Genomic DNA, 22,339 nt, shown 5'->3' with positions numbered 1-22,339 from the left:
CAGAGGTGAGCCATTGTGCCCAGCCTCTCTTTCTCCTTTTTTTGAGACAAGTCTCACTCTATTGCCCTGGGTAGAGTGTCTTGGCATCATCATAGGTCATAGCAACCTCAAACTCCTGGGTTCAAGCCTCATGGGTAGCTGGGACTATAGGCCTCTGCCATAATGCCTGGCTAATTTTTCTATTTTTAGTAGGGACTGGGCCACCATGTCCTCAGAGTGGACAATGATAACAATGGCAACAACAATTCATGACATGTTTGCTATGTGTCCAGGCACTGTTCAAGAGACTCCATGTATTGATTCAACTCAGGTACCTTTGTTTTTTATTTTTTTCCAACTTAGGTACCTTTGTTATTCTCACTTTTCTGTGGAGGAAACTAAGGCACAGAGAAATTAAGTAACTTGCTAAAGGTCACAGTCTACTGAGCAGTGAAGCTGGGATCTTAACCCAGGCTTTCTTCCCTTCCCTTCCTTGACAGAGTCTTACTTTGTTACCCTTGGTAGAGTGCCATGGCATCATAGCTTACAGCAACCTCAAACTCTTGGGCTCAAGCGATTCTCTTGCCTCAGCCTCCTGAGTAGCTAGAACTACAGGTGCCCACCACAATGGCTGGCTATTTTATTTACAGACGAGGTCTTGTTCTGGCTCTGGCTGGTCTCAAACCTGTGAGCTCAGGCAATCCACCTGCCTCGGCCTCCCAGAGTGCTGGATTACAGAGGTGAGCCATTGTGCCCAGCCTCTCCTTTTCCTTTTTTGAGACAAGTCTCACTCTATTGCCCGGGGTAGGTCTTGGTATCATCATAGGTCGCAGCAACCTCAAACTCCTGGGCTCAAGTGATTCTCTTGCCTCAGCCTCCTGGGTGGCTGGGACTATAGGTCTCTGCCACAATTCCTGGCTAATTTTTTTATTTTTAGTAGAGACTGGGCCACCATGCCTAGCCCCTTTGTCTCTTTTCTTTACAATGGAGGATGGGGGAGTGGTGCCTGTGGCCTAGTGAGTAGGGTGCCGGCCCCATATACTGAGGGTGGCGTGTTCAAACCCGGCCCTGGCCAAACTGCAACAAAAAAATAGCCAGGCATTGTGGTGGGTGCTTGTAGTCCCAGCTACTCGGGAGGCTGAGGCAAGAGAATCACCTAAGCCCAAGAGCTGGAGGTTGCTGTGAGCTGTGATGTCATAGCACTCTACCGAGGGTGATAAAACGAGATTCTGTCTGTCTAAAAAAAAAAAAGAGGATGGTCTGGGCATGTGGCTCACACCTGTAGTCTTAGCACCCTGGGAGGATGAGCAGAAGGATCCCTTGAGCTCAGGAACTTGAGACTAGCCTGAACAAGAGTGATACCTCGTCTCCACTAAAAATAAAAAACTAGGAGCTCCAGTTGCTCAATCTGTTAGCACATGGTACTTATAAAAATAAAAAACTAGCTCTCCCCTCCTCTCTCTTCCTGTCTCTCTCAGTCTCTCCTCTCACCCCATCTCCTTTTCCTCTCTTTCTTCGTTTCTCTCCTCCTTGGTGCTGCTCTGCAGCATCCCTCCCTCGCCAATAAAAACCTTTCGTACAAGCCTTGGTGGTCTGTGAGATCTTTGCCGATAGAGTGGCCCCCTTTCATCCGGTGTTAGAAATGGGATGTAGGGCGGCACCTGTAGCTCAGCGGGTAGGGTGCTGGTCCCATATGTCGGAGGTGGTGGGTTCAAACCCAGCCCTGGCCAAAAAAAAAAAAAAAAGAAATGGGATGTAATTAGGGAACGCTCCCAAGGGTAACTTCCACCTCTTCTACGGGATTTTAGCTCCTGGGAGCTCCCTATCCTCTTCTTGCACTCCTGGCGCTCACCACCTCAGGGGCTTGTGTCCATCCGCCAAAGCTCTCTAACCAGCACCCAACACCAGCCTCATCCAGACTTGACTAACAGGACCCTGGCTTCTCTCGCCCAATGAAGATTACCTCTACGGAGCCAAGAGTAACCCTGATGGTGGCAGAAATGATGGATTTTCTTCTGCAAGACAAAGGAGTTGAGATTCTGAAGGCCCTTAAGCAGACTTCCTGATGCCAAGAGTCACCATTACCCACAACCTTCCTCAATGCCGGCAGCCCCTTGTTAGTTACACCACACCTGCCCCAGCCATGTGGCCCCTCCTTTGAAAGTAGGAGAGATGCGGCGGCACCTGTGGCTCAAAGTGGTAGGGCGCCGGTCCCATATGCCGAAGGTGGCAGGTTCATACTCAGCCCCGGCCAAAACCCACAAAAAAAAAAAAAAAAAAAGAAAGCAGGAGAGATGGATTTAAGGGAGCTTTCCTGTTCTTTTTGGCCGGGGCTGGGTTTGAACTCACCACCTCCAGCATATGGGACCGGTGCCCTACCCGCTGAGCCACAGGCGCCACCCATGCTTTCCTGTTCTTTTAACAAGATGCCTGTCTTTCCATTAAACATTCCTTTCTTCCTTGGAAAAAAAAATAATAATAAATAAAAAAAAATAAATAAAAAACTAGTGGGCCATACCTGTGGCTCAGTGAGTAGGCTGATGGCTCCATATGGCGGGTTCCAACCTGGCCTAGGCCAAACTTTAACAAATAATAGCTGGGCGTTGTGGCGGGTGCTTGTAGTCACAGCTACTTGAGAGACTGAGCAAAAGAATTGCCTAAGCCTAAGAGCTGGAGGTTGCTGTGAGCTGTGATGTCACAGTACACTACTGAGGGTGACAAAGTAAGACTCTGTCTCTCACAAAACAAAACACAAAACTAGCTGGGCATAGTGCTGGGCACCTGCAGTCCCAGCTACTCTGGAGGCTGAGGCAGGAGGATTGCTTAAGCCCAAGAGTTTGAGGTTGCTGTGAGCTGTGACACCACAGCACTCTACCCAAGGTGACAAAGTTAAGACTTTGTTTCAAAAAAAAAAAAAAAATACAATAATAGAGGATGATCACAACTGGTTAAGATCATTGAGATAGTGGACAATTTGTAGCTCAGTTATTAGAGTGCCAGTCATGTACACCAGGGCTAGTGGGTTCAAACCTGACCTGGGCCTGCTAAACAAATCAACAACAAATAGCTGGGCATTGTGGCGGGCGCTGTAGTCCCAGCTACAAGAGAGGCTGAGGTAAGAGAATCACTTGAGCCCAAGAGTTTTATTTTTTAATTTTTTTATTTAGAGACAGTCTCATTTTGTTGCCCTTGGTAGAGTGCTGTGACGTCACAGCTCACAGCCACTTCCAGCTCTTGGGCTTAAGCGATTCTCTTGCCTCAGCCTCCTGCTACCTGGGACTACAGGCACCCGCCACAACACCCAGCTATTTTTTTTTTCTTGTGGCCGGGGCCGGGTTTGAACCCGCCACCTATATGGGGATGGTACCCTACTCCTTGAGCCACAGGCACTGCCCAGAGCCCAAGAGTTTGAGGTTGCTGTGAGCTGTGACGCTACAGCTTTCTATAGAGGGCAACAAAGTAAGACTCTGTCTCAAAAATAAAAAAACAGAGATAGTGGACAATGATAAAATGGCAAAAACAATTCATGACATGTTTGCCAAGTGTCCAGGCACTGTTCAAGAGATTCCATGTGTTGATTCAACTCAGGTACCTTTGGTTTTTATTTATTTTTTTTTAGAGACAGAGTTTCACTTTGCCGTCCTCGGTAGAGTGCCGTAGCATCACAGCTCACAGCAACCTCAGCTCTTGGGCTTAGGCGATTCTCTTGCCTCCCAAGTAGCTGGGACTACAGGCACCCCGCCACAATACCCGGCTATTTTTTGGTTGCAGTTTGGCCGGGCCTGGGTTTGAACCCGCCACTCTCCGTATATGGGGCCAACACCCTACTCACTGAGCCACAGGCGCCGCCCTGTTTTTTATTTTATTTATTTTTTTGAGACAGAGCCTCAAGCTGTAGCCCTGGATAGAGTGCCATGGCATCATAGCTCACAGCCCTTCACACTTCCAGCTCCTGGGCTCTAGCGATTCTGCCTCTGCCTCCCGAGTATGTGGGACTACAGGCCCCGACCACAATGTCTGGCTATTTTTTGGTTGCAGCCATCATTGTTGTTTGGTGGGCCCAGGCTGGATTTGAACCCACCAGCTCAGGTGTCTATGGTTGGCACCTTAGCTGCTTGAGCCACAGGCGCCGAGGGCAGTTAGTGCCTGTTTTTAATTTTTTTCCAACTCAGGTTCCTTTGTTATTCTCACTTTTCTGTGGAGGAAACTAAGGCACAGAGAAATTAAGTAACTTGCTAAAGGTCACAGTCTACTGAGCAGTGAAGCTGGGATCTTAACCCAGGCTTTCTGGCCCCAGCCCCCACTCTCCTTACCTGGCAGATGCAGCTGGGGTCATGCTGAGGGTGATCCAGGCACACTGCCCTGATGCTGACTTCCAGATCCAAGAACTAAGGAGAGTAAGGAAGTCAGTTCCTGGCTTATGAATTAAATAGGATCTGTAGGTTTGTTCTTAAGTTGAATTTTTATGTAAGTTGGAACAGGTACATTTACCTATCACCTATAATAGGCCCCATTTGTAAGTGCTAGTCCTGCATCAGTTGGATGTTTATAACTTGAGGACTGCCTGTAATAAGGGCCAGGAAGCACAGACCTCAGGCCAGCCTCCTGTGTCCCCCTACCAGGGTGCAGTCACCATTATTCACCTGGGCAGAGTTTGAATGGCTGGCTGACCTGCTGATTGCTTTATTTTTTTGTCCCCTCTTCCTTCCCCTGTGTCCAAAGTGGGGTTCCTTCTTTACCTGGGAGTTGAGCCATGAGTCCTACCTCAGGAAGGCCTGGCTCCCACTCCTGCCAGGGCTAAGGAGAGGGGCCGGGCCTGGAGCACAAAGGCTTGAGTTGCATTATTCAGCAAACTGAATCGGGGTCAGGGGCGTTGCAGAGTCCCTGTCTTCATAGAATTTAGGAGACCAGTCAGGGAGATAGATCCACAAACATGAAATAATTGCGGACAGGTATTAAGAGGGACACAAACAAAGCCAGCTCAGGGATTGAGCAACACAATAGCTCCCTGGAGCTGTGGTCCTCCAGGGGGTGGGAGGGTGGGGCCGTCACCTGGTGCCTCAGGGCCCCTCTCAGCAACGCCCTTTCTATACCAGCTTGAGCTGCACAAAAGGAGGCAGGTCCCACCCCTCTAACCGCCCTTGGACTAACTGCCCTTGGGTTGGGAATTGGACTCCACCAGAAGGCTGTGCGGAGAGGTGGGTTGGAGCAGCTCCCTGAGCAGCTGTGGGCCTGGCTGAGGGTCGAAGGAGAGAAGAACAGCTCTGCGCTTCCTCAGGAGGGTCAGGGCTGACACTTGCAGCCAGGCCAGCTAGGGTCTCTTGGCTGAACAGTAAGGGCACCTCTCTGGTACCTGCCTACCCTTCATCGGCCTGGTGAGGCCTCCTCTTTCCCCTTTCCCTTACTTAAGGCCCAGCACATGCTGGGTGCTGGGCATGGGTGCAGCCCAACTCCTGCTGTATTGACCCCTTGCTGACCTCAGGGGTCTCTGGCACTCTAGCTCTGGCTATGGGCAGGGTTTGAGGCCTCAGCGGACAGGGCCAGGGCCTAGGCAGCCTCTGTGGGAAGGGGACCCAAGGACAACCCCTGCCTTTGCTCCTCTGGATTCAGGGGAGAGACTGGGGAGAGATCAGACAGGTGGGAGAAGAGGCCCTGGGAAAGGGTGGGAGGCCTGGGGGGTGGGTGGTGTGGCTGGGCCTTTGAGGAGGTGCCTGTGACTGGTGCTGGGAGGGAAGGAGTTAAGGCAGTAGGGGGGGCAGCCTATGGCAAGAGGACACACCTGTGCGCAGGGCAGCGGGCGGGGCCCAGGTAAGGAGCCTGCGCTGCCCGGCAGGCAGGCTGAGAAGGAAGGAGGAAGAGTGAAGCCCGACCAGGCTCTAGGCCTTTGACTCTGGGTCCTTGACACCTCTTCTTCTCGGCCCGCAGTCTCTGGAGTGCTGATGGGCTTGGTAACAGGTAAAGGCTATCTGGTGAGGGGGCCTGGGGCTGAGCTGGGACTGCAGAAGGGGATGAGGGCCTATGAGTTGGTGGGAGTTGGGGAGACAGGCTTTGGGGGTGCAGGGGGAAGGGGCTTAGAGTCTGAAGGCAGATGGGTGAAGGTCTGCTGAAGGCCTGCCTGGGCCTGGGCGATCATCTACACTCAGGGTGGGGCTGGTTGTTGGCAGCCGGGCTCACCCGGAAGTATCCCCAGGGGCACGGGTGGTAGGGGGATGGGAGCCAGGGATCTACAGCTTTTCCTCAGGGACCCTGGGCCTGGGCCCACCTGACTTGAGGTGGGCAGGCTGGGTGGGGGCCCTCGTCTTACCCAGCAGTGTTTGGGTGCTTGTTGGGAGTCTCTAATACTGCCGGGTAATGATGGAGGCCCCTGTCCTGTGTCAGCGACATCCATGGCCTCAGGCCTCTGGTCCTTAGTTGGCTGCAACCCTTCCCCACCGCCCTATCCAGCCTGGGCACCTGGTCCTTCTCATGAGGTGGCTTTTATTGGCTGGCTGCAATGAAGGCAGACTATGGCCCCAGTTCTTCCTCCCACCTGTGTGATTTGTCATCTGGTGGGTCCAGAACCCACAGCCAACCTTGAGCTTGGGATTAGCTCATATATTCGAGAGACCTCATCTGGCCTGCAGCTAGGAGCCCTGTAGCAACTGGTCAGCTTTAGTCTGGAGTTCCTTATTGGCCGGCTCTGGGTCCATCTTCCAGTACAGTGTTGGATGGTCTAATTGTGAAGCTCCTAACACTGTCTGGTAAAGATGGCCCCCGGGTCGGTTCCCTCGGCAGTGACCTTCAGGGAGTCCTGAAGACCATGGAGGCCTCCTGAGCAACAACTTCCGACCTTCACCCCCTCAGGCAGAGGAAGAATCATTAGGAAGAGGGGAACAATGGGAAGAAGACAAAATGGCTGCCTCTAGAGTGGCAGCAAGATTTGGAAACATGCTTGTTTTTCAGGCACCTCCATTCTCTCCCCATCTTGGGGACATGAAAGAAATAAAGCGTCATGATTGCTCCGCGTCATGGACATATCTTGTGTCTAACTGTTGATCTCATTTTAGGCTGCCAGCAACTCAGGATTGGGGCTGCCATGTCTGCTTCTTCATCTCCCTTTCCCCTTCATGACAGTCAACTCATAGGGCAGGGAACAATTAGTCTACCTTCTTCAAAAATCAAAGGAGTGGAAGATTAACTCAAACCCCTCTATTAAGATTTACTTCTTCCTGTATCATGCATTTCACAGTTCTTGCACATACTTTGCCCTGGTTCCCATCTTGTCTCTCCATTGGGACAGGAAACAGGCTGTGGTGGTAGGATTTGGGTATAAACAGTGGCTTCATTTTTCTGGTGCTTGAGATTCCGGGAGAGCTGTCTTGGAAATAACATGAGATGCTTATCTGTGGATGGAAAACAGGCACCTGTTGTGTCAGGGGCCCCAGAGCTGTGGGAGTGAAAAGCCCCTGTCCTCTCACCTGGTGACTGAGAAATGGAAAGTTTGGGCACTATAATCCATTGGGTTTCTAACATGGAAGGCCTTCAACAGGCACAGCTGGTCTCTCCCAGAGATACAAGTCCTGTCACCAAGGAAGCAGCTCCTGTTTGGGTCATCAAATTTTTAGTTTGGCTCAGCAAAGCCACAGCTGCCCTAGCCTTAAAAAAGATGCTGGAAAATCAGTGGGTGATGTAGTAAAGATGGAGGGTAGGGTGAAGAGTACAGCTGGGCCGAGGATTGAGGATCAGACTTAGTCTTGTTTGGAGACCTGGCCCGGCGGCCCTTAGCTCCCCTGGCTGGATTCCCTGCTCCCTCTGCTGGCAGATACAAAGATGGCTCTAGGAGCGTGTGTGTGACCGTACGCATGCGTGCCTTCCTTCCTGCAGTGACCCAGCCAGACACGTGAAGCCTTGATTTCATCTTAAGTAATAAAAATTTATTGAGAATTCCTGGGTTGGTGGTTATTGTCTCCCAACCTTGAGGGAGGAAAAAGCACTAGGAAATCACTGAGAAATAACACACTGTCCCAACACCCCTGGCCAACACAAGGAGGAAAGTCATTCCTCAGAAAAAGGGGTGATCGTCAGTCTTCTTTAGTTCAAGAGGGGTAGTGAGGCCAGTGCGGGTGCAGGGGACCATCACATGATATTGGGGGTGAGATGGGAGTATGCTGGACCTCTAGCTGGCTCCTTGAAAATTGGAGAAGAGATCCACTTGCTCTCAGGGGTGGACTTCCTGGTTCTCTGGCTCATTTTTTACCCTTGATGAGGCTGTCACTGTAAAAAAGGGGACAAATGATATTAGGGGACATGTACATGAGAGCACCCCAGGCCATTCCCTCCTCCCCTGAGGGTGTATCTGTAGGGAAGAGAGAAAGGTGAGGTGGGTAGGAGGCAGGCACTGGGAAGATGCAGAACCCCACAGAAACAAGGACACAGTGACAACTTACCTTCCCCTGTAGTCCCAGGTCACCAGATGAACAGGAAACATAGAGAAGAGAAATACACATGTGAAGGGTCAGAGCTGGCCCCACCCAGCTCTCTTACTTTGTTCCCAAGAGAAAAAGACAAATAGGGTTGGCAGCCAGGAACCTTGAGCTCATAAGAGGAGGCCTTATTTCATGGCCACTTCTATTTTTCATCTTCTTTCCTAATATCCTTCCATGCACCAGAGTAGCAGGTTGAGGGCTCTTGAGTAAGAAAACTGATTATCAATTTTCTTCCTCTTTTTTTTAGAGACAGAGTTTCACTTTATCACCCCCGGTAGAGTGCTGTAGTGTCACAGCTCACAGCAACCTCCAGCTCTTGGGCTTAGGCAATTCTCTTGCCTCACCCTCCCGAGTGGCTGGGACTATAGGCGCCTGCCACGATGCCTGGCTATTTTTTGGTTGCAGTTTGGTCAGGGCCGTTTTTTTTTTTTTATTGTTGGGGATTCATTGAGGGTACAATAAGCCAGGTTACACTGATTGCAATTGTTAGGTAAAGTCCCTCTTGCAATCGTCAGGGCTGGTTTTGAACAGTCCCCCTCGGTATACCGGGCCGGCGCCCTACTCAATGAGCCATAGGCGCTGCCCGATTACCAATTTTTTTTTTTTTTTGTAGAGACAGAGTCTCACTTTATGGCCCTCGGTAGAGTGCCGTGGCCTTACACAGCTCACAGCAACCTCCAACTCCTGGGCTTAAGCGATTTTCTTGCCTCAGCCTCCCGAGTAGCTGGGACTACAGGCGCCCGCCACAACGCCCGGCTACCGATTACCAATTTTCAATTAGATAAAACTTTACAATTACAGTGTTTTCTTTTTTTTTTTTGTAGAGACAGAGTCTCACTGTACTGCCCTTGGTAGAGTGCCGTGGCATCACACGGCTCACAGCAACCTCTAACTCTCGGGCTTACGAGATTCTCTTGCCTCAGCCTCCCGAGTAGCTGGGACTACAGGCGCCCGCCACAACGCCCAGCTATTTTTTTTGTTGTTGTTGCAGTTTGGCCGGGGCCGGGTTTGAACCCGCCACCCTCGGCATATGGGGCCGGCGCCCTACTCACTGAGCCACAGGCGCCGCCCAATTACAGTGTTTTCTACATGAATAATCTATTTGATCTCATAAAATCAATACCATGGGATGCATGTTAGGAACTGTCAAGTACCTCCTTTTCTAATTTTGGTTTAGAAAAATAGTCTTTCAATGAGTAGATACTACAACTCCAGAACGCAACTGACCACTTTTAAAGTTCCATGTTCTTTGTGATACCATCCTGTGCAGTCACATCTCTTACCGGGTGAAACTTTCATCCTGTAAGTTCAGCACAAGGTTGTCAGCAGTGAGATAGATACGATTCTGTGATGCAGCAATCTACAGGGTTAGGAAATAAGACAGATGCCTACATTAAACAAAGACCTCTATCCCTGCCCTTGCAATTCAATAGTACCTTAATGAAACGCATATGGGTTAGGACCAGGGATACTGTGATAAATAAGACATGGTTGCTGGTCTCAGTCAAGGATCTCGAGCAATGATCAACAACATTAACATAACAGAGGCATGAACATAAGATCAGGGGAGCTCAAGGAACTGTTCTCCACTGAGGGAAGTGTCAGAAAGCGTTTAAGCAGAAACCTGAAAGAGTAAGACGCTTAATTCCTTCACTTCCATTTGTGTTAACTGAAAACACGTGCAGTCTCAAGGCAGCCCTGTGACAGATGCTAGGCTCTCACACTCACCGTCTTGGAGATGTTTTGGGCTGCCCGGATCTTGCGAAGTTTTATGTAGCCAGGGTTCTTGCTCAGTGCTTCCCCAAGGTGAGCAGAATAGGGTTAAGGATTCACACAAAGGAAAGTCTCATCCCTGGTCCCATCATCATCACTCCCTGGCTCCAGTCCTCCTCTGGGCTGTCAGATCCAAGGTTACGCTCAGATGTCTCATGCCAGCCCTACTTTGGGCCCCACCTGTAGGCCTCCCTGCAGGCTGCTGCCAGGAACTGGGGGCAGCAGCAGAAATAGAGGTGAGGCCAGTAGCGCTATTGATCTGGCTTTACAGTGGGAGCCAGTCTCAGGTACCCCCACTAGATTTCAGATCCCCCACCCCCCACAAGGAACCAAGGGCCAGAAAGCACAGTCGCATTCGCCTTAGTCTCATCAGCCAGCCTGTAAGGGAGGATAGGAAAGCAGGGTGCTCTAGGGCTGGGCTGAGATCACTCCAGAAGGATATCATTTTGGCAGCCTCAGCTTCTCCCTCAGCCTGCACAATCTTCTGCCGCTGCTCCTGCTTTGCTTTTTCTACCAAAAACTGGGCCCGCTGGGCCTCCTGCTGGGCTGTGGTGAGAGAGAGGAAGGGGATCCCAGATGTGAGGTGTCAGAAACCCCATCTTTGGAGTCTTTCCTCCTCCACAATTACAAAGGCCCTTTCTGGACTGTTCCTGTGACTTACCCACTTGTTTGGCCTCTACAGCAGCTGTGTATTCTCGGCTAAAGCTCAGCTCCGTGATGGCTACATCATCCAGGATGAGGCTGAAGTCTTTGGCCCTCTCGGTCAGCTCCCGTCGGATCAACAGGGACACCTGGGGGCAGGGGTTAGGAAGGGAAGGAAGAGGTTGCTTGAGGGGACTGGAGAACTGAAAAGAAGGATGTGTTGCTGTGACCACCTGAATACTAGATCCCCTGAGAATGGCAGAAGCTAAGTGAACATGAGTTGGAAAGGATTTGGTTCAATTATTTCATCTGCTAGATGAGACAGCCATAGAGAGGTGACATGACTGCCCCAGGTCACACTTTTTTTTTTTGAGACAAAGTCTCACTTTGTCACCATGGGTAGAGTGCCGTGGTGTCATAGCTCACAGCAACTTCAAACTCTTAGGCTCAAACAATCCTCTTGCCTCAGTTTTTCATTTTTATTATTTATTTTTTTTTTAGAGACAGAGTCTTGCTTTATTGTCCTAGGTAGAGTGCCGTGGCGTCACAGCTCACAGCAACCTCCAACTCCTGGGCTTAGGAGATTCTCTTGCCCCAGCCTCTTAAGTAGCTGAAACTGCAGGTGCCCAGCGCACCTGTTTTCTTTTTTTTTTGTGGATTGAGTCTGGAGTTTAGTTCACAGTAACATGCCAACATGGGATTCTTAGATTTGACAAACATAAGCTATAAGATTATTATCTTATATAAAATTATAACATTAGGGGAGTCTGGGAACTCTGTGCTATCTTTGCAACTTTTCCCCTAAGTCTAAAATTATCTCAAAATGAAAAGTTGATTTTAAGAAATTATTTACGGAGCGCTTCTGCTGGTGTCCTTGGAGGCAATGAGTGTCCGCAGGTCATAAATTTATGTGAGAAGCAGTGAGGAGAGGGGAAGAGGTGGCAGAGTGTGTCTCTCATAAATATAAAAATCATAATTTTAAATGTTCTTAATTTTAAGGTCCAATTTAAAGGTGCCTCCAACACATCAGCCTCCATTGCAGGAGGGAAATTATGCTTCGCAGGGGAGGAAGCAGAGAATCAACACAGTCCACCCACACTGGGGACTCAGGTTTCCTCCCCAACTTGAGATGCCTGGCTATTTTTTGTTGTTGCAGTTTGGCCGGTGCCAGGTTTAAACCTGCCACCCTCTGTATATGGGGCCAGCGCCCCACCCACTGAACCACAGCCACTGCCCCCGTTTTTTCATTTTTAGCAAAGACGGGGTCTCACTCTTGCTCAGGTTGGTCTTGAACTTGTGAGCTCAAGCGATTCACCTGCGTCAGCCTCTGAGTGTTAGGATTCTAGGCGTGAGCCACCGTGCCTGGGCCACATAAACTTGTTAATTCTCTACTCTCTCCAATACAATGTGTATCCTTATCTTCCGGTTAGGAAAACCTGACATAAGTTTATTTGCTGAAAGTGCAGGGAAAATCAAGACTCTATTTTCTGTTTTCTAATGCTGACTGCTATGGAGTTATAATATCGACTCTCTCCTATTTCTCACAGGGATAATTAGTAAAGCTTTTAGGGTGGAAATGGAACTAAAGTGACAACCTTTTTCCAATAAGCTGCCTTTGCTAATATTAGTACCCTGGGCCTAGGAGGAAAATGCTGACATCATGCAAATAGTGAATGGAGTCAGACCTGGGCCCGCTGAGTGATCAGCTGTGAGGCATTGAACTTGGCCACCACACTCTTGAGCACCTCGTTGACAATCGACGGCAACACTCGTTCCTCGTAGTCTAGCCCTAGACGCTGATACATGCTAGGAAGCTCCTGGGCATTGGGCCGAGACAGCACTCGCAGGGAGATGTTCACCATCTGCAGGTCTAAGGGTGAAGTCAGTAGTGGCTGCTCAAGGCCAAATCCTTTCCCAAGCATTTTTCTCCTCCATGTGCTTCTTTTTATGCCTAGTGCTGTGTTGTATAGCTTGGCACCCTCATGGGAGGAGTAATCAGGAGTTGACAAAAAGCTGTGACATAGCATAGGTCAAACACACCCACATCCCCTGTGAAGCCTTCTTTACCCACAATCCCTCCATTAGGAGGACTGACTGCTTTTCCCCATAGTACTCTGCAATCTCTGATGAAGGCTCTATAGTGCATACCATGACAGTCTATCTCCTACAAGGACTTGAGAACCAGGCTTGTATTTTATTTTTATGAATCTTTTATTCTCAAGGCTCAGGGTCTAGTGACTGAATATGTGATTTACACTAAAACCAGTATAAAGAAGTACAATACAGGTAAGCTATGTTCCTCACTGTATTTGTGCGTGTGGGGACCAGTAAGGGGTATGGAGAATATCAAGGGCACGGCTTCTAAGTATGGTCTAGAAGGAGGGAACAGGTGAATTTGTCAAGAGTGAAGTCTAATTTCTTCAGAATAGTGTGTACTAGTGGATATAACTGGATGTAATTAATAAGTCAAGCAGTTAGAAGGAAAAAAAAAGGCTCTAAAACAAGGTTTTGATCTAGGCAGTGAATATGACAAAGGACAGACAATATTGAGTATATGTTAGGAAAGAGGAACAAGAGGTTAATAAAAACACGTGAACACAGTTTGTCCACAATGTAGTGCTTTAATACCAGGCAGTAGGTATTTTTGTTATAGCTCTTTTGCAGAGTGGAAACCAAAGCCTAAAAGACCTGACACTACCACCTTCCCTTAGGGTCTCCTGCCAGATTCCCTTGTTTAAGTATCCCACCTGCCATAATGACTACCAAGTACCCAGACCTACCTTTGGAACCTGTGGGGGAGGAGATTTTTCGAGGTCTGGCCCGAATGTCATAGATTATGGGGTACTGGAACCAGGGGATCCTGGAGGGAAGAGGACAGGGATAGATATGATGCCACTGCAGTTGCATTTACTTTGGCTAGTTTCCCCTCACCACGTTTTTTTGCCTATTTCTCCTCATAATGACCACGTACAAAAAGAGATTTTCTTTGCCCTTTGGATAGCAATAGTTTATGTGCTACAGAAGTCTGGGGCAGCACCAACTGTCCTGGGAGCGGAGGGGAGGGGGAAAGAACAGCGCTGAATGTTGTTGCAAGTCTTACTACACCCATTGGTGGGGTGGAGTCAAGGGTGAAGGGTCAGAGTCAGTAGGCCATTACCTGAAGTGAAGGCCCTCGGCCAGAATGGTGTCCTGCTGCACGCCACCGATCCGATTAAAGAAGATTGCTCTCTGCCCTCCTTCCACTGTGGGGAGAGGGGTGGGGATCAGACCAGGCCTCTGCTCAAAGTGCTAGGCTCTGGTAAGGAGGAATGAGGGACATGGTGAGGGAACCTGGCGAAAGAGGGCAGGAGGTATTGACTGGGGAAAGAGGGGTCCAACGAGCGGGCGGCGGTTTTCTCACCGGTGAACACGGATTCGCGGACACCGTAGGCCAGGGCGCCAGCTCCCAACAGCAGCTTCAGCGCCGTGCCCATGCCCCGGGGTCCGGCGGGCAGCCGTCCCGCTAAGTCTTTCAAATTCTGGGCCATATCTGATCCTGAGGCCGGCGGCACCAGAGTTCAGAAGGGGGTGCCGGCCCGCCTCGACCCTGCTCCAGTTTAAAGATCTCACCCTTCACACGAGGGCTCCACCAGCAATGCTGGCGGGAGAAAGGGCACCGGAAGTGCGCTACCTTCAGAGCCCTCCTCCTTTGCCCAGGGCCGACCTGAACTTCGCGCACAGGAACTGCGCATCAGGAAGTCCCACCCCTTTCTGTAAGCCTGCCCTCCCAGGGAAGGTAAAGTGACGCAAGCCATCTCCATTTCCAAGCGCCCACTTTCAAAATGGCAGCCGGAAGAACGTTTGCAGTGAGGAAAGTGCGAGGTTCTAAATGAATGCGTTAGCACAGTTTCTTGGCTTCAAGATGGCCGCGCCCAGTGCTGGATTCTGGCCTCGTGAGCAGATCGGTGGGCAGCGGGAACAAGACTGGGATGCTGCGGCGCCCAAGAGGCCCCGACTCGGGGCAGGAAGCAAGATCGGTGGCCGTAGGCTCATTGTAGTGCTGGAAGGGGCCAGTCTGGAGACAGTCAAGGTAGTTTGGGACAAGAAGTAGAGAATTGGTAGATAATAGGGTGGGACTCCGTGGGATGGGGGTGAGGGGCTCAAAGTGGATGGAGAAAGTAGAGGTGAAACATGCTTTTGGAGGAAGCATATCCCAACTGTCCGTCTCTTGATTTGATAATCCCTGGTTGGCAGTAGACATTTCTTTTGCCCTTCTTGAATCCTAGCTCTCACCTCCTTGCTTCCAGAATCATCCGGGGAGGGGAGTTTCGTACATTGTGTCGTTCTACATCCAAGGCCAACTTGTCGAGAAGGGTAGTAGGTGTAGTCTAGTCTTTCCACTCTTTTTTCGTAAAGTCTTCATATTTCAATTCATTTTTTTGTTGTTGCAGTTTGGCCGGGGCCGGTTGCGAACCCGCCACCCTGGGTATATGGGGCCGACGCCCTACCCAGTGAGCCACAGGCACCGCCCCATATTTCAGTTGATTAAATTAAAGGGTGGCCACTGTCTCCTCTCTTTGCTGTCCAATTCGAAATTCTGTCTAGACCAGATTATCATTTAATACTTTTATCTCTTTGTTTTTTAACCTATCATTTGTCTCCTTCCCTGAATGTAATAGAACCAGCAAATTCCCTATCTTAAAGCATTGCGCAATGTTCTTACTCTCTCTGACTTTGTTTCTCCTACTCTTTAGAGCTAAACTTACTCAGAAGTTCAGAAGAAATAACATTGGGCACACCCGGGAGTAGCACAGCACAGTGGTTCCGGTGCTAACCACATGCACTGAGGCTGGTGGGTTCCAACTGGCCTGGCCAGCTAAACAGCAATGAAAACTGCAACAAAAAATAGCTGGGCGTTGTGGCAGATGCCTGTAGTCCCAGGTACTGAGGCAAGAGAATTGCTTAAGCCTAAGAGTTTAGAGGTTGCTGTGAAATGTGATGCCATGGCATTCTATTGAGGGCAACACAGTGAGACTCTGTCTCAAAAAAAAAAAAAGAAAGAAAGAAATAACATTGGTTTAGAAATCAGACCTGAATTTTAATCTTGGTGCACAGCCACTCCCTCCCCTTCCCCCGCCCATTCTGTAACTCTGGCTGGAGCCCAGTGGTGCTGTCACAGATCACTGTAGCCTCAAAAATCCTGGCCTCAAATCCTTTTGCCTTGGCCTCAGAGTTGCTCAAATTACGGGCATGAATCACTGTGCCCAGCGTAATCTCAGTTCTGCTTCTTACACTTACTTTAAATGGATGATTTTGAGAAAAAACGTTTGTCTGCAATTTGTAAAGTGGGGATGATACCTTACTGTGAACCACACAGGACTGTAATGACTATTCTTTAAAAGTAGTCTGTTGCTCAGGCTAGAGTGCTGTGGGGTCAGCCTAGCTTATAGCAACCTCAAACTCCTGGGTTCAAGTGATCTTCTGCCTCGCCCTCTTGAGTAGCTGGGACAACAATCATCTGCTAGGAGGCCTAGCTAATTTTCTTTTTTTTTGGTAGAGACAGGGTCTCGATCTTGCTCAGACTGCTATTGAACTTCTGAGTTCAAGTGATCTTTTATGTCTCAGCTTCCCAGAGTGCTAGGATTATAGGCCTGAGCCACTTCTCCCAGCCAAAAGTAGTACATTTTCTTTTTCTTTTCTTTTTTTTTAGAGTCTCACTTTATCACCCTTGGTAGAGTGCAATGGCATCACAACTCACAGCAACCTCCAACTCCTGGGTCTAAGGCGATTCTCTTGCCTCAGCCTCCCAAGTAGATGGTACTACAGGCACCTGCCACAATGCCGGCTTTTTTGTTGTTTTGTTGCAGTTTGGCTGGGGCTGAGTTTGAACCCACCACTCTCGGTATATAGAGCCAGCGCCCTACTCATTGAGCCACAGGCACCGCCCTCTTTTTCTTTTCTTCTTTTTTTTTTTTGTAGAGACAGAGTCTCACTGTACTGCCCTCAGGTAGAGTGCCGTGGCGTCACACAGCTCACAGCAACCTCTAACTCTTGGGCTTACGCGATTCTCTTGCCTCAGTCTCCCGAGCAGCTGGGACTACGGGCGCCCGCCACAACGCCCAGCTATTTTTTTTTTTTTTTGTTGCTGCAGTTTGGCCGGGGCTGGGTTTGAACCCGTCACCCTCGGCATATGGGGCCTGCGCCCTACTCACTGAGCCACAGGCGCCACCCTCTTTTTTTTTTTTGAGACAGAGTCTCACTTTGCTGCCCTTGGTAGAGTGGCGTGGTGTCACAGCTCACAACAACCTCAAACTCTTGGGCTTAAGTGATTCTCTTGTTTCAGCCTCCCAAGTAGCTGGGACTACAGGCACCTACCACAACGCCTGAGGTCTTACTCTGGCTCAGGCGAGTCTAGAACTCGAGCTCAGGCAGTCCACCCCCTTCAGCCTCCCAGAGTGCTAGGATTACAGGTTTGAATCACCGAGCCCTGCCTGAAAACATGGTATTTATTTATTTAAGACAGAGTCTCACCTTGTTGCCCTCAGTAGAGTGCGATGGTGTCATAGCTAACAGCAACCTCAAACTCTTGCCTCAGCCTCCCAAGTAGCTGGGACTACAGGTGCCCACCACAATGCCTGGCTGTTTTGAGAGAGGAGGTCTCATTCTGGCTCAGGCTAGTCTTGAATACGTGAGCTCAGGCAATTCACCTGTCTTGGGCTCCCAGAGTGCTAGGATTACAGGCATGAACTCCTGTGCCTGGCCCTAAAACCTGGTTTTTAAATAACCGGCAAATCAGGTTTCCTTCATTTTCTTCAATTATTTCTAATCTAATTATAGGCTCTCATATTCATTCTTCAGTAATTGCCTACTGTTTTTCTAGTTTGTTACCTCTGGATGTTAATTTTGACTTTTGTTATGTCAGCTAACCCATATAACTAATTTACAAATGCTAAAAGCACGTCTGTATCAGCAGAGCAGAGTGGTTGGAAAAGAAAACCTGCATTAGACTTCTTGGGTTCAAATCCCTTCTTCCTCCTAGTTATAAGATCTTCGTGGGGCAGCGCCTGTGGCTCAAAGGATTGAGACGCTGATCCCATATGCCGGAGGTGGCGGGTTCAAACCCAGCCCTGGCCAAAAAAAAAAAAACTGCAAAAATAAATAAATAAAAATACTGTTAAAAAAAAAAAAAATATATATCTTCGTTAGGCAAATCACTTAACCACTTAATTTCCTCCTCAATTCCATGGGAATAGTAATAGTACCTGCTTTACTGGGTCATTGGAAGGATTAACTGTTAATATGTATAAATTAGCATTTAGACTCAGGTATTATTTATTCTAGGTTACATAATTTTTACTTTTCTTTTTGTTTTTTTGAGACAGAGTCTTAATATGTCACCCTTAGTAGAGTGCTGTGGTGTCACAGCTTAGGTTACATAATTTTTACTTTCTTTTTGTTTTTTTGAGACAGAGTCTCAATATGTCACTCTTAGTAGAGTGCTGTGGTATCACAGCTCACATTAACCTTAACACAGCTCACATTAACCTTGGGTTTAAGTGATTTTCTTGCCTCAGCCTCCCAAGCCACTGGGACCATAGGCGCCCGCCACAATGCCTAGCTATTTTTTGCTGTAGTTGTCATTGTTGTTTGGCAGGCCCAGGATGGATTCAAACCTGCCAGCTCCTGTTTATGTGGCTGGCGCCCTAGCCACTGAGCTACAGGCACCGAGCCATTATCAGACTTCTAGCTCGTGTCTTTTCTGTTACACACAGAGTTGCCAGGAGAGTATTCCTCAGTCATTCTCATCTTGCTTCTCTTACTCAGGATTATTTTGGGTTCTGTGCTTGATACATTAGGATTCTGCAGTTTACAAAGCAATTTCATATATAGTTACTGAATGAGAACTGAAGTGTATCAGTTCCCACTTTTCCTCAAAATTTCCTTTCTCCAATTCTGTTATTTATTTTCTTTCCTTTTTTTTTTTTTGAGACAGAGCCTCACTCTGTTGCCCAGGCTAGAGTTATGCGGGGTCAGCCTGGTTCATAGCAACCTCCAACTCCTGGGCTCAAGTGATCCTCCTACTTCAGCCTCCTGAGTTGGGACTACAGGTGCCCACCACAATGTCCAGCTAGTTCTTTTCTCGCTCTTAGTGGAGATGGGGGTCTCACTCTTGCTCAGGCAGGTCTTGAACTCCTGGGCTCAAGGGGTCTTCCCACCTCAGTCTCCTACAGTGATAGAGTTACAGGCATGAGCCATTGCACCACCATTTCTGCTTTTTCTTCTTTTTTGTAGAGACAGAGTCTTACCTTATTGCCCTCGGGTAGAGTGCTGTGGCGTCACACAGCTCATAGGAACCTCCAACTCCTGGGCTTAGGCGATGCTCTTGCCCCAGTCTCCTGGGTAGCTGGGACTACAGGTGCCCACCACACCTGTAGTGGCTATTTTTTTGTTGCAGTTTGGCTGGGGCCGGGCTTGAACTCGCCAACCTCGGTATAGGGGGCTGGTGCCCTACCCACTGAGTCGCAGGTGCTGCCAGTGTTTTTTTTTTTGAGACAGAGTCTCACTATGTTGCCCTCCGTACAGTGCTCTGGCATCGCAGCTCACAGCAACCGCAAACTCTTAGGCTTAAGCGATTCTCTTGCCCCAGCATCCCAAGTAGCTGGGCTAGGCACCCGCCACAACGCCCAGCTGTTTTTTTGTTGGAGTTGTCATTGTTTAGCAGGCCCGAGCCGGGCTCGAGCCAGCCTCACTGTATGTGGCCAGTGCCGTACTCACTGAATAACAGGCACTGAGCCTCGTGCCAGTCTTAAAACTGGAGTAACCTCTTCTTTTACTTCAGAGAGGGGTATTCCTTGAGTAAAGCACCTCCTTCATCATTAGGATTTTCACACTTCTGTGCAGGTTGGCAGCTCTTGGTGCATGTTTGTTTTGTTATAAGCAAACTGAGGGTGGTGACTGTATATTTTGCCCAGTACACACGTTATTTTTCCTGTGATAAGCACAAGTGTTTATCCTTGCTCACTAGCCTAACTCCTGCAGTCTCACTGGCCTTGCCTAATAGCCACAGGTTTGAAATTTAAATTCAGGGTAGAGAATATGAAATCACAGGGTGTGCCCTTTCTCTTTTCCCTCTAAGGCCAGTTATTTGAGCGGTACAAATATGGCCTTATAGTAACTCCCTGAAGGGCTTTCTGGATGCCCCCTGCCTCCTCCCCCGCCCCGATTTAGTAGGTCGAGTGGGCCTGAGGATTTGCCTAACAAGTTTCTGGATGGTGATGCTGCTGCTGGTTTGGGGACCACACAGGGCTAGGTAATAGAAATTTCTTTCTTTCTCATTTTGTGTTCCCTTCAGGTAGGGAAGACATATGAGCTACTCAACTGTGACAAGCACAAGTCTATGTTATTGAAGAATGGACGGGACCCTGGGGAAGTGAGACCAGACATAGCCCACCAGGTGACTCCAGAAACAGCTCAACACCCCTGTGAGCCTGTTGTGGGAAGTAAGGCAGCTGAGTGCTGATTCTTTACATACTTAACTGTGCCTTGGGTCCTGCCTTCCTCAGAGTTTACTGATGCTGATGGACAGTCCCTTGAACCGAGCTGGCTTGCTACAGGTTTATATCCACACACAGAAGAATGTTCTGATTGAAGTGAATCCCCAGACTCGAATTCCCAGAACCTTTGATCGCTTTTGTGGACTTATGGGTGAGAGCCCTTAGGACTGAATGTTCAGAACAAACTTGGCAATAGTGAAGAAGGGAGGAAAAGGAGAGGAAGAATTAAAGGTGTAATTTTTTTAAGTGAGGGGTGGGAAGAACAACATGATTGATATCAGCACAAGGACTCTTCTACATTGTTTTTCCATGTGTATGGAGGTACCCCTCCTATGCAGTGGATTCCTGACTGAATGAAAAAGAGTCTGAACCCATCACTACACTACTAGGTCATATGCTTTTGACAACTCAACATTTCAGGATATAAAAGATATGTGGAATCCACCTTACCTATGGGTTTTCCTGGTTAGACTACTAGGCTGAAGGGGTGTGGTCTTCACCTAGCTCTTAACTTTTTTTTTCCCCTCCTAGTCCAGCTTTTACACAAACTGAGTGTTCGAGCAGCTGATGGCCCCCAGAAACTCTTAAAGGTGAAGTATTGAAACCTACTGGTTGAAGGTCAAGTTCTGGGAATGTTTCTGGGACTGATTTTTCTCTTTTCTTAAAAATTTAGGTAATTAAGAATCCAGTATCAGATCACTTCCCCGTTGGATGTATGAAGATTGGCACGTCTTTCTCCATTCCAGTAATCAGTGATGTGCGAGAGTTGGTACCCAGCAGTGATCCTGTTGTTTTTGTGGTGGGGGCTTTTGCCCATGGCAAGGTAAGGTTTGGGCTTAGTGTTTTTTTGTTTTTGAGACAGAGTCTCAAGCTGTCGCCCTGGGAAGAGTGCCATGGCGTCACAATCACAATAACCTCCAGCTCTTAGGCTTAAGCGATTCTCTTGCCTCAGCCTCCCAAGTAGCTGGGACTACAGGCGTCCACAACTCCTGGCTTTTTTTTTTTTGTTGTTGTTGCAGTTGTCATTGTTGATTTAGCTGGCCCGGGCTGGGTTCAAACCTGCCAACCCTGGTGTGTGTGGCCAGCGCCCTACCCACTGAGGTACGGGTGCCGCCAGCTCTTCCATGCTTCACAGAGCTGAAGCATAGTACATGTTCCCAGAGCTGTTAGCATTTTAACAATCCTTGTGCTCACTAGTTGGGAAACCTAGGGTACGAACAGAACTAGAAGACAAATGCTAGTTTCACACCCTGCCATAGGGCATATCCTTTGAGGACTGCTGCCATATTTGTAACAGTCACAGCTAGAACCTTCTCTATCCTTTGTAGAAATTTGGTATTAGATAGCATTGCTGAAATATTAGCTCAGCCATAGTTTTCCTGACCTAAAGAAGGGGTGAACCTGTTACAGATATAGTCAGCTGACAAAAGTCTTCTCTCCCTAGGTCAGTGTGGAGTATACAGAGAAGATGGTGTCCATCAGCAACTACCCCCTTTCTGCTGCTCTCACCTGTGCAAAACTCACCACAGCCTTTGAAGAAGTGTGGGGGGTCATTTGACAGTAGAATCTTATTCTGAAACCAAAGACTGCTGACATCACATCCCTTGGCCCTGTTCTGAGCCAACTGCTGGAAGATGAACTACCAGCACTAAGACTGGAGGTTGGGGGAGCCAAGGCTGTTGAGCATTTGCTATTTGTGTGTCTTATAAATGCTGTTCTTACAAACTGGGTTGTTTTGGGGGTTCCTAAACTCAGCAGTGTCTAATGGTGTGAGCTGTTCCCTTTAAGACTTCAGAGTGCTGTGAAGTTAAGAGTTAGTGGTTTGACTCTAGGCACTAAATGCAGGCTTTTGCTTCAGATTTCCTAGGTTCCTGTGCTCTAAAGGAGAGAACCCTGATTATTTCAGCTATGGCACTTATAGAGAAGTATGTCTGAAAGAAAGCAGTC

General features: G+C 48.7%; 2 protein-coding genes and 1 non-coding gene across 4 annotated transcripts; 1 reads left to right on the top strand and 2 right to left on the bottom strand.

The window, feature by feature from the left end:
* Positions 1-7,870: 7,870 nt before the first annotated feature.
* PHB2 (prohibitin 2) lies at positions 7,871-14,479 on the bottom strand. Its single transcript, XM_053556782.1, has 8 exons — positions 14,260-14,479; positions 14,017-14,101; positions 13,640-13,719; positions 12,545-12,729; positions 10,879-11,008; positions 10,660-10,763; positions 10,173-10,250; positions 7,871-9,804 (listed from the first exon to the last, which is right to left on the bottom strand). Exons 1-8 carry the CDS (start codon positions 14,384-14,386, stop codon positions 9,724-9,726), a joined length of 870 nt encoding a protein of 289 aa, XP_053412757.1. The 5' UTR covers positions 14,387-14,479; the 3' UTR covers positions 7,871-9,723.
* Positions 10,342-10,594, bottom strand: LOC128563064 (small nucleolar RNA U89). The gene has a single exon (XR_008373725.1). It is a non-coding gene; the product is annotated as a small nucleolar RNA U89 (small nucleolar RNA).
* Positions 14,480-14,727: 248 nt separating the features above from the next.
* EMG1 (EMG1 N1-specific pseudouridine methyltransferase) lies at positions 14,728-22,112 on the top strand. 2 transcript variants are annotated; one of them, XM_053556783.1, is made up of 6 exons: positions 14,728-14,928; positions 20,191-20,292; positions 20,402-20,543; positions 20,924-20,982; positions 21,066-21,215; positions 21,837-22,112. In XM_053556783.1, the coding sequence occupies exons 1-6, from the start codon at positions 14,728-14,730 to the stop codon at positions 21,948-21,950; spliced, it is 768 nt and encodes a 255-aa protein (XP_053412758.1). In that variant the 3' UTR covers positions 21,951-22,112. The 2 variants fall into 2 exon arrangements, with proteins under 2 accessions (XP_053412758.1, XP_053412759.1); XM_053556784.1 differs by lacking the exon at positions 21,066-21,215.
* Positions 22,113-22,339: the final 227 nt, after the last annotated feature.

The sequence above is a fragment of the Nycticebus coucang genome, chromosome 12, assembly GCF_027406575.1.
Source record: "Nycticebus coucang isolate mNycCou1 chromosome 12, mNycCou1.pri, whole genome shotgun sequence".
Taxonomy (NCBI): domain Eukaryota; kingdom Metazoa; phylum Chordata; class Mammalia; order Primates; family Lorisidae; genus Nycticebus; species Nycticebus coucang.
The sequence above is the reverse complement of the archived record's forward strand: the minus strand, read 5'-3'. Positions and strand labels throughout refer to the sequence as shown.